The sequence below is a fragment of the Polypterus senegalus genome, chromosome 2 (assembly GCF_016835505.1).
Source record: "Polypterus senegalus isolate Bchr_013 chromosome 2, ASM1683550v1, whole genome shotgun sequence".
Lineage (NCBI taxonomy): Eukaryota > Metazoa > Chordata > Cladistia > Polypteriformes > Polypteridae > Polypterus > Polypterus senegalus.
In genome coordinates this window covers 54,666,499-54,678,505 of record NC_053155.1, presented here as the reverse complement: position 1 = coordinate 54,678,505, position 12,007 = coordinate 54,666,499, and the positions used below count along the sequence as shown (strand labels likewise).

The following is a 12,007-nucleotide window of genomic DNA, read 5'->3' as shown; positions in this document are numbered from 1 at the left end:
GAATAGCAAAAACATTTTGACTTAAATTACAAGTATTAATTTGTTATGAACTGTAACACTGAGGGTCCAGTGATGGATCCTTTTGTAATATGGTTTTCTGATTAGAGGGTGTGTACGAAAACATTTGAATCTTCAAATGTTCAGTGTGCATGTGCAAAGTAATCTAAACAGAATAAAAATGTACATAGATAAATACGATTTGTCTTTTATTACATTAACTAGCAAAATACCCGCGCTTTGCAGCGGCTAAGTACTGCCTTAAAATTTTTATTAAGAAGAAAATTAAACCTTTTTAAACTGAGGGAAAATATACCAATAATTATTTGTTAAGGATCTCTTTGTATACCACATTGTCATTTCGGCCCTCCGGTTGTAATATGACCAAGCTGTGCGCTGAGCTTACACTTGAGCATGCAACGTACAGTTGGCCAAAGTAATCTTGTTTCAAATCTCACAGCTTGGATTGCTGCTGTCATAATCGGTTTGAGCTTCATGGTTTGTTTCAATTACGACAGTATTTGCAGGACTTGTGTTAAGTGACATTCGGCATCTGTCAAGCGTTGTAAGCATGCAACCAGTTTCATCGATAACTTCACATCCAGCTTTTGAGAGTTTAAACATTCATAAACATCAAAGTGTCCACTACTGAAATCGTCACCTGTGAATATAAGATGTTTAAGAGGCATTGGCGGTTGTCGAAAGGTGTAAAATATTTGGTAATTTCCGTACACTTGAAAGCGACAACCGAACAATTCAGCAGCAGCCATCAACTCACATGCAGAACCATAGGTGAAGGGCTTAAGCATTTCACTCTTATAGTGCTCCTGTGTATTATAATTATCTCCTGTACCATCATCAGTCCACACCTTGAACCTGTCCCAGTCATTCAATACATAAGACACAATGTTCCTCCGGATATTAAGAGTGAGCCTGATATGGCCGTGCAATATGTAACAAAGAGAATGGAAAAGGCAGGTGCCACCTCCGGGCATGGAAACCACTCGGTAAGTGACAGTTCTTTGATCAATGGTGATCACCTCGATAGACATGTTAATAGGGGTATGGTTAGAACGATAAAGGAAATGGGTACCTGAACAATGTAAAGTAATTCTAAAATAACTACACAATAACTATTATTGTAATAAACGAACAATAAAACAGCATTGAAGCCGTGGATTAAATAAAAAGGCTGTAGTTATCAGCAGGGAGACGTGAATCCCGTGGCGAAGCAAGGAAGGGAATGTAGAGACCGGAGCGATGGACGGCCTTATATAGGCAGACAGCCAACAACGTGGGGGGCTTTGGAATGGGGGACCCAATGCCGCCTCACACGATGACTGAGCTGCAGGCTATGGGCGTATATATGTACACAAGTAGGATTCAGTTAGCATTGGGAACCCGCGTACCAAATTTCTTGAAGATGGGCCCATAAGTAACAAAGACCGTTGGAAAGTTCAATAAGTACGTACATTGGTTTCGGTTAGAGCAGGGAAGCTGCCTACCAAATTTCGTGAAGATGGGGCCATAAATAAGAAAGTTCAACATGGCGGACGTTGTCGACCGTTATGACCGTTACCTGTAGAATTTCGAAATGAACCCTGCTTAACTTTTGTAAGTAAGCTGTAAGGAATAAGGCTGCCAAATTTCAGCCTTCTACCTACACGGGAAGTTGGAGAATTAGTGATGAGTGAGTAAGTCAGTCAGTGAGGGCTTTGCCTTTTATTAGTATAGATTTCAACATATTTCAAAGAGTCATGGTTACATCAAAGTAATTTTTTATTTATGTGGTACTCTAAACAATTTAAGAAAGAAAAGAAAATTCCAAACTACTAAAAACAAAACAAAAATTACCTTCCATTGTGGTAAATGTCTAAGACGAGGCATGCTGATCAAGCATCCAAGGATCCATCCCAATTCAGCATGTTCAGGTACCTGAAAAGGTAATTTTCTATTAGTTATTCAAATTCATATTTAACAGGTAATACAATTTGGAATCTTAATGTACAGGATAATCTCAAAGAAAACAAAATTCAGCCTAGTTTTCAAACTTAAATAGGAGGGTTTCACATATCTTTGCTCCAATACACTTGAGACCCAACTGCAAACAGTTGTCTTGAAAAAGCCATGTAATTAGCTAAATCAAATACCCCAGTGAGTAATGAAAAAGATCTTATGTGGTTAAATATACTGATCCCTGGTAGGTTTTATAGCTGGTTAGGGCAGCACTTAACAAAAAATAAATCATAATGATAAAGAAAGTCAAAGTAAAATCAGGATGAGGCAGCTTAAATCAAGAGGAAAGGCACACACAAATTGCCCTTGACACTCAAAATCATCCAAAAGAAATTTTAATGAAAATATTAGGATTCATTATATTTTCATGTATGACAAATAAATGCACAAGTGTGTTAGGACTGCATCAGACCACATGCACCTAATTAGCAAACAATTAAAAAATAAAGCATGGGGTGCTGATTTATTATCCTCTACTATAGCCGAACTTTACACTTTTATGTTGCAAAATAATGTTACCAAAGTCAAATAATTCATTAATTACATACAGGCCACAAAAAAGCCACAATGTTAAATAAACCAAGAGTATGACTATGTTCCTTAAGTGCTACCATACACCCTTGGCATTACAATTACACACATTTTTATCCAAGTACTATAAAAAGATTGTTGTCTAACAATGGCCTGGGATTCTGCACTTTCCTTGAACTTTTTAAATAAAAAAATCTTATCTTCATGACAGCACATTGGGACAGCATGAATATACTACACTTAACATTTGTTACATTTGTCAAAGTCTCCTCTAAAGATTTATTTTGCTCCTGCTATTCAAAGACGTCAGAGTAACTGGAAATGTTAAAATCAGCTCGTTGCATTTTGGTGTATTCAAAACCTGGCAGCCCATTGAGTGTTGCTTTCTGCCTTGCACTCTATGCATTACCATTGGCTTTGGCTGTCCATACCCAAAAATTGAATAAGCAGCCTAGGAAAACAATATGATGAAGCAGACATGAAATAACAAAAAACTACCGAATATGCTCTTAGATAAATCAAGAATTTTAGGATTGAAATTTGGACCAAAAAATTGTGATCAGCTAATCCATGTGCCAAAGCTCACATTTTTTTTGTTAGTTATTCACTTCAAGCATAGGAAAGGCCCCTGAAATCTTTATATGAAAAGTAAAGATGACAAGAGGTACCATACACATTTTAGAATCATATGTGAAGCAGAATTTTCCCACTGTAATGCATTTATCAGTTATGTACATAAGTTATCATTCATTAAGCACCCCAACATTTCCTACTAACTAAATTAATTCAATAGTCTGCAAAGTATATAAAATACCTAATCAGAGGCTTGACAGTACTCGTAAAGAATGTGGAAAACTAACTCTACAGTATATAGCACATATTGGGAGAGATCTCATAACTGGGGGACACCTGCAAAGTTACCTTCATGACACTCCAAATACAGCATGAATGAAACTGCCAGCAGCTTTCAATACACACTTTTCAAACTGGAGGCTACGTGATTATGTGATTACTTAATTAGGGACACTGACTCTGCATCTTTTAACTGGAGATCAGGGTTTGAAGTGGGCTGTTATGCACTGATACACCATGCTGGCTTTATTCCACTTTTAGTGTACCGACATCTCCAGCTCTGACCTTGAAGGGGACCTGCAACTCCATATTTATTAAAGGAATGTAAGTGCACTTTCATGTCTGTAACTGTCAGATGCATGCAGAATTCACTTTGTAACATTATCTACTGACTAGGTCCGATAGGCCTACTCACAAGGAATTACTACACAACTTTGTTTCCTTTTTCTGACCACAAGAAGCATAATGCCACTACACTTACTCTAAGTCTTAATCCACTGCAGCGGAGTCTGCAGCTCTGGGGCATGCTGAAACAGCACTAAACCCAAAAAATAGTCTTGTTACAATAAATGCATATCAAGACCACATAAGCTCTACAACTGACCCAAACTGTTTTCTCTCGTTCTGAGTGTCAAGTAAAGAAAAGGACACAGAAATAAGAAAAGTTTATAAACATTGCAAAAATGTTAGACAATTCGTAAATGATGCTTTCTGTAAGACTTTGGAACTTTCATGGAAGGATGCAAAGATACTTTACATAAAAGCAAAATTGCTAAGATAGACCACTGGTTTAAGTAAGGGTACTATATTCACTCTGAAAGTATTACGAAGTATTGTAGTGCCTTCTTCAAGGGTAAAGGAAAGGAAGACACATGAGGCAGACACAAGAAAAGAACAGTTTATTAGGGTGGGGAAAGAAGCAAGGATTGTGCAGAACAGAAAAGATTCTAAAGAAACAGAATACTGATCTATGTAAAGTGTTTATCGCTGTTATGGCCATGCGTAACGCCATTACTGAGCTGCACTGGCTGCTGCTAGTTCTCATTACAAGGACTGTTATTACATGGCAGAATGAAATGGAGTCTCTTTCTGTGCAGTCTCCCAATGTTGCTCCTGGCCATTTCTCTGATCCAGAAGACACCACTTACTCTTGTGTCTCAACAACTTTTTGGTGAAACAACACTTGACAACGTTACTATGTTCCTGCTTAAAGTTCATCATCCCTCACTCTCACTCATCTGGACAGCATCCTGCCTTTCCACATTGGTTCGTGCCAGCTGCTCATAAATTGCTATTACTCCTGCTGGCTGTCCTCATTTCTAAACCCAGCTCACCCTTTCTCCTTCCTACCCTTTTTTGGCGCTGCACCGACACACATACGGTATTTCACAACTGAGCCACTACATTACTAAAGCAAGTCATGCACCAACAGTGTTTGGGAACATTATTTTTAAAAGTAAGCTGGTTACATTACTCATTACTTACAAAAATAGTAAATATGTTAAAGGGTTGCATATTAGAAAATGTAATGTGTTCCTTCTGTGTTACTCTTTATTCTTCAACAGCAATTTTTAGTCGTAGCCTTCATGTATATACTTGTAAACTTAGCAAGACATAGATAGATGGCAGTGTACTCCTATGGAGCCATTTGCAAAATATGACCATCTCAGCAACTCAGTCAGACTAGTCCACAATGCACAACAATAAAATCAAACCAGTTTGATTCTGTCTTTACTTCTAGAGTTCTGTGTACATGACAACAACTAATGAAAGCTCATCCAGAAGTACAATGTATATAATGCAGTGACGTGGAGTAAGGAACGTGGGTGTGTTAGACCTAAAAAACAGAAGAGAAGATTTGTTCCTTAGACGTCTTGTGTTTTACATACTATGACAGAATTGAAGGGGAGAAAAGAAAAGAGATAGCAACTGAGGTCTCCACACCTGTTTACCCTTCAAACAGCACTATCTCTGCCAGGAAGTATGCTATTGGCTGTTATGAGAAGGGGTAAGCATGACTGTGTTATAAAGTCAGTACACGATCGTTAAATGTGACAAGCCAAGAGATTTTCAGTTGTTTTCTGCGGTCGGCAAATATAACATACCCAAATACTAAAAGTCGTGCAATATACATCAGCTTTAAACTTTATAAATTTTACAAAGGACACATTTGATCAACAAGAATCTTGCCTGACCAAGACAGAACCTATGACCTTAATTTGAAAAGATATGTCCTGTGCAAAGCCAATACAGCCTATTACCAAAACAAAGAAAATTACCTACTGTCAATTATGCTGATGATAGCTGATATCAATGCAGGGGGTACATGAATAGCTCCAAAGGTTGAGATAGTTTAGTGCAGAATTAACTGTTCCCTGCCAGAAAGCTGAAGTTAAAAAGAACTATTGATATGACAACTATCAAAAGCACAAAGCCCTATCAACCAAGGAATGGCCAAAGGCATTGCATACAAAGAGTACATACAGTATGCTTGTTGTCATCCGTGTTTGTGTTAAACTGAATGTACTGTTTGCTCCTAAATGGTTGATTTTGTTTGCTGCTAAGAGACTGTGCAGTACTTTTAACAGGGTGTGTCCTTTTAGAAAATTTCTCTCCCATTTTTCATTCAGTTGCATATTAGTAATACTGAGTATATTGATGTGTTGAAGTGACTGAGAGGATTTTGTATTTAGTATGCAGCAAATACAAGAAGTGGTAGACATAGGCAGAGGCAGATGCACCTAGCAGGACAAAAAGTTATTCATCTTTGTCCTCACTGCTTAATCTAAAAAAGATAAGCAATGTTTTACAGAAAGAAAGCAAACTTTATTTTGTGGTCATAGACACATTTGAGAAATGCAAAATGTTCATGATCTGAAACCAAAACCTTTTCCACATTAAAATGGGCATAATCCGAATGTGATGTTTCTTTTGTTTCACATTTCCTCTGGTGCTCCACAGATCGCCACTGTAAATTTCTGGACAAATTATTGGGTTTTCATTTTTTTTTTAAATAATGTTTCATATTTCAGGTTCAAATAAATGTATACTTGTATACTTTTCTTGTAAAGAAAAAAAAAACAACAACAAAAAAAACTGCGAACTTCTTTACAACATATACTATGATTGTAAAGAAAAAAAAAACAACAACAAAAAAAAAAAACTGCGAACTCCTTTACAACCATTAAGACCATAATAAAGTATAGATTTTAAACATCACATTACTAATTCCAATTGTATGTAATTCTTAGTGTCTGTTCATAGCTAGGGTCATTTCATGCTAGGGTCATTTCATACTATGCAAGACTAACCTGAGATTGCTGAAAAAGAACTGATCTCTCTGGGTTAATGCCACAAGCAATGAGGCTAGCAGTCATATCAAGTATGTTCTGTCTAAGCACAGATGGATCTTGTGGAAGAGTGATGGAATGTAAGTCCACAATGCTGTAAAGGACTGCGCTGTCATGCTCTTGTAATGTGATCCAGTTTTCGATGGCCCCTAGGTAATTTCCAAGGTGTGGGATTCCTGTTGGCTGGATACCAGAGAAAATGCAATTCTCCTTATTCTGTAGGAAAAAAAGAACAAGAGAAAAACAGTGAAATACAGCAAACAACAAAGCCTGTAAACATAAGACAGACAGACGGATAGATACAGTAGATATACACACGCATACACACTATGTATGTATTAGGGCTGTTGTTTGATTAAATAATTGATTGCAGTTAATCGCACAATTAAAAGTTTTAACTGAAATTACTTGTATATAAATTGAAATTTTATGTATTTTCCCTTCAAGCATATATATATACTCAGCAAAAAAAGAAACGTCCTCTGACTTTCAACTGTTTTTACTTTCAGTAAACTTAATGTGTAAATATTTGTATAAACACTAAAAGAGTCAACACCATAAGATATAAACTAAGAATGTTTCACAATGTGTCCCTGAATGAAGGGAGGCTCAAAATCAAAAGTACCAGTCAGTATCTGGTGTGGCCACCAGCTGCTTGAAGTACTGCAGTGCATCTCCTCCTCATGGACTGGACCAGATTTGTCAGTTCTTGCTGTGAGATGTTACCCCACTCTTCCACCAAGGCACCTGCAAGTTCCTGGACATTTCTGAGGGGAATGGCCCTAGCCCTCACCCTGCGATCCAACAGGTCCCAGACGTGCTCATTTCCTTCAACGATAAACACAAATCCGTCCATCACCCCTGGTGAGACAAAACCGTGACTTATCAGTGAAGAGCACTTTTGGCCACTCCTGTCTGGGCCAGCGAAGGTGGGTTTGTGCCCACAGGCGGTGTTGTTGCTGGTGATGTCTGGTAAGGACCTGCCTTACAACAGGCCTACAAGCCCTCAGTCCAGCCTCTCAGCCTATTGCGGACAGTCTGAGCACTGATGGAGGGATTGTGTGTTCCTGGTGTGACTCGGGCAGTTGTTGTGGCCATCCTGTACCTGTCACGCAGGTGTGATATTCGGATGTACCGATCCTGTGCAGGTGTTGTTAACGTGGTCTTCCACTGCGAGGATGATCAGCTGTCCTTCCTGTCTCCCTGTAGCGCTGTCTTAGGCGTCTCACAGTGCGGACATGGCAATTTATTGCCCTAGCCACATCAGCAGTCCTCATGCCTCCCTGCAGCATGCCTAATGCACGTTCACGCAGATGAGCAGGGACCCTGGGCATCTTTCTTTGGGTGTTTTTCACAGTCGGTAGACAAGTCTCTTTAGTGTCCTGCGTTTTTAGAACTGTGACCTTAAATGCCTACTTTCTGTAAGCTGTTAAGGTCTTAACGACCATTCCACAGGTACATGTTAATTAATTGATTATGGTTAATTGAACATGCATGGAAAACATTGTTTAAACCCTTTACAATGAAGATCTGTAAAGTTATTTGGATTTTTAAAACATTATTGTTGAAATACACAGTCCTGAAAAAGGGACGTTTCTTTTTTTGCTGAGTATATATACAGGTATATATATATATATATATACATACACACACACACACACATATATACACACAGTGCATCTGGAAAGTATTCACAGCGCATCCCTTTTTCCACATTTTGTTACGTTACAGCCTTATTTCAAAATGGATTAAATTCATTTTTTTCCTCAGAATTCTACACACAACACCCCATAATGACAATGTTAAAAAAGTTTACTTGAGTTTTTTGCAAATTTATTTAAAATAAAAAAACTGAGAAATCACATGTACATAAGTATTCACAGCCTTTGCCATTAAGCTCAAAATTGAGCTCAGGTGCATCCCGTTTCCCCTGATCATCCTTGAGATGTTTCTGGATTTAATTGGAGTCCACCTGTGGTAAATTCAGTTGATTGGACAAGATTTGGAAAGGCACACACCTGTCTATATAAGGTCCCACAGTTGACAGTTCATGTCAGAGCACAAACCAAGCATGAAGTCAAAGGAATTGTCTGTAGACCTCAGAGACTGGATTGTCTCGAGGCACAAATGTGGGGAAGGTTCTGCTGCTTTGAAGGTCCCAATGAGCACAGTGGCCTCCATTAGTTCCTCCGTAAGTGGAAGAATTTCGAAACCACCAGGACTCTTCCTAGAGCTGGCCGGCCATCTAAACTGAGCGATCAGGGGAGAAGGGCCTTAGTCAGGGACTTGACCGAGAACCCGATGGTCACTCTGTCACAGCTCCAGAGGTCCTCTGTGGAGAGAGGAGAACCTTCCAGTAGGACAACCATCTCTGCAGCAATCCACCAATCAGGCCTTTTAGGTAGAGTGGCCAGACGGAAGCCACTCCTTAGTAAAAGGCACATGGCAGCCCACCTGGAGTTTGCCAAAAGGCACCTGAAGGACTCTCGGACCATGAGAAACAAAATTCTCTGGTCTGATGAGACAAAGATTGAACTCTTTGGTGTGAATTCCAGGCGTCACATTTGGAGGAAACCAGGCACCGCTCATCACCAGGCCAATACCATCCCTACAGCGAAGCATGGTGGTGGCAGCATCATGCTGTGTGGATGTTTTTTAGCAGCAGGAACTGGGAGACTAGTCAGGATAAAGGGAAAGATGACTGCAGCAATGTACAGAGACATCCTGGATGAAAACCTGCTGCAGAGTGCTCTTGAACTCAGACTGGGGCGATGGTTCATCTTTCAGCAGGACAACGACCCTAAGCACACAGCCAAGATATCAAAGGAGTGGCTTCAGGAAAACTCTGTGAATGTCCTTTAGTGGCCCAGCCAGAGCCCATACTTTAATCCGATTGAACATCTCTGGAGAGATCTTAAAATGGCTGTGCACCAACACTTCCCATCCAAATTGATGGAGCTTGAGAGGTGCTGCAAAGAGGAATAGGCAAAACTGGCCAAGGATAGGTGTGCCAAGCTTGTGGCATCATATTAAAAAAAACTTGAGGCTGTAATTGCTGCCAAAGGTGCATCGACAAAGTATTGAGCAAAGGCTGTGAATACTTACGTACATGTGATTTCTCAGTTTTTTTTATTTTTAATAAATTTGCAAAAACCTCAAGTACACCTTTTTCACGTTGTCATTATGGGGTGTTGTGTGAAGAATTCTGAGGAAAAAAATGAATTTAATCCATTTTGGAATACGGCTGTAACATAAAATGTGGAAAAAGTGATGCGCTCTGAATACTTTCCGGATGCACTGTATGTGTGTGTGTGTGTGTATATATATATATATATATATATATATATATATATATACATAGTTTTCTATAAAGTACAAATACAAAACAGTTTTAATAACCAGTTGCCTAGGCATATTCAATTATTTTAGTTTATTGACAGCATTGTGTAACATAAACAACTGAATAAACAGTGAAACACTAATCAGTCAACATTTCAAAGTAGGTTTTTTTTATTTTATTTTGAGCCACATCACATTGCAAATTAGTCTAAAACATTGATTGATTCTGTCAATAATACTACCCTAAAATGATATTAGAGTAAATTATTGATTTTTTGGCTATTTATTCAGCCATCTGTTTAAGCACACCAGTTTACAGAAAACAAATGTTCAAAAAGGGACAGTAGTGACCAAGACTGCAAAATATTTTTAGCTAACGTAGCCAGGACTGGGTATTTATCCTCTTGTAGCTTCCATCACTGTAATGAATCCATTTAAATGTCAGTTTGTTACTCAAGTCTGTACTGCTCAACAACTATTTTTGTGAAGGAAGAGCATGGCCAGAGCTGCGGGATCAATGTTTTGAAAAGAGGTGCTGCCAACTACAAAGACCAACCCACTTATCTAGGGAAGGGTTGCAGGGCAGCTGGAGCTTATCCCAACAATCACTGTTCATGAAATAAGGAACAATACATGGACAGGGTGCCCCTATATCTCACACACACATAAACTAGAGCCAATTTAGCAACATCAATTTACCTAACCTGTGTGTCTTTGGACCGTGGGAGGAAAATACTGCAAAGACACAAAGAAATGAGGAGAACATTCAACCGCAATGAAGGGAAAACACAGGATATGAACCCCAATCCATACTGGGAGGTGGCAGCACTACCACTATCCCACCACATCGCCCTAAATATATACAGCTCATAATGATCAAAGTTTTTCCCTTAATTCCTCAGAACTGCATTCACACTTGATACATTTTTACCTGTCTATATGGAAGTCAACAACCATGATGCTGTCACTGACTAAATATGAGAGGGACAGATGAGCTGAACATATAGTATGTACTGTACAGATGGATAAAAATTAAATCTTTTATGCGTAACTTAAGGAAGAGTAAAATGAGGCTTGGTATTTTTGGCTCTTCACATATGACTAACCTATTAGCTCACAAATCTATTACATTTTTGGAATGAGCATGGTAAGCACAATTGCTTGTTAAAAACAGTCTATAAGAATTACAGGCAAAAGCACATGATGTGGTGTAAAAAAAAACGTATTCATATAACTGTTGTATTTTCTAATTAATAAGAAAATATAGAGAAGATCAAATTATTTGATGTGAAAAAGCATTCCTTCTAGGCCAACACAATAAATACTAAGCATAATTTGAAGTGATTTCAAATATCCAACATATTTGTTAATAACATCCATCCAGTCATTCTCTAACCAACTAGATTTCATTTGGTGGTGTATTAGTGCTCTGGAATGTGAAATATTCTTTTACCAAAGACAATTTAACACTTTTCTGCCATTAATATAGCCTTCACTCAGCTTCATCCAGTTTCTTTTGGAAGCAGAGCTAGGCTCATTTCCAATTGATCTCACATACACAGGGGAAAGATAATTAATGTGGAACACCTGCTGAGACATGAAGATTTGTTTTCTATTTTCCTAAAAAGTGCAAGGAGTGGGGAGAGTATGAGGGAGATCCAAAGGAATAGGTGTCTAGTGCTCATTATCTGTTTGACCACCATGATGAGGGCCATAGGAAGGCATATAGAATGAAACAAAGGTTAAAAAAACAAGAAGTAGCAGGGGAAAGAGAAATGGGACAAACAGTTATTACAGATCAACTTTCCCTTAGAGATTTAACCACACTTCTGATCAATTGTTTTACTTTTAAGTGCAAGCAAACAGCAAATAAAATTCAATTATTACCATATAAAAAAGGAAAATATTATAGATATAACTTT

The 12,007-nt window shown here is 38.4% G+C and overlaps 1 protein-coding gene across 1 annotated transcript in view; it reads right to left on the bottom strand.

Moving 5' to 3' along the window:
- The window catches only part of wars2 (tryptophanyl tRNA synthetase 2, mitochondrial), a 91,268-nt gene that overhangs the window by 14,654 nt on the left and 64,607 nt on the right, over positions 1-12,007 (bottom strand). The window contains exons 2-3 of the mRNA XM_039743721.1: positions 6,708-6,962; positions 1,852-1,932 (exon numbers count right to left, since the gene is read on the bottom strand). Coding sequence (XP_039599655.1) covers positions 1,852-1,932; positions 6,708-6,962 — 336 coding nt within the window. The remainder of the gene's footprint in view (positions 1-1,851; positions 1,933-6,707; positions 6,963-12,007) is intronic.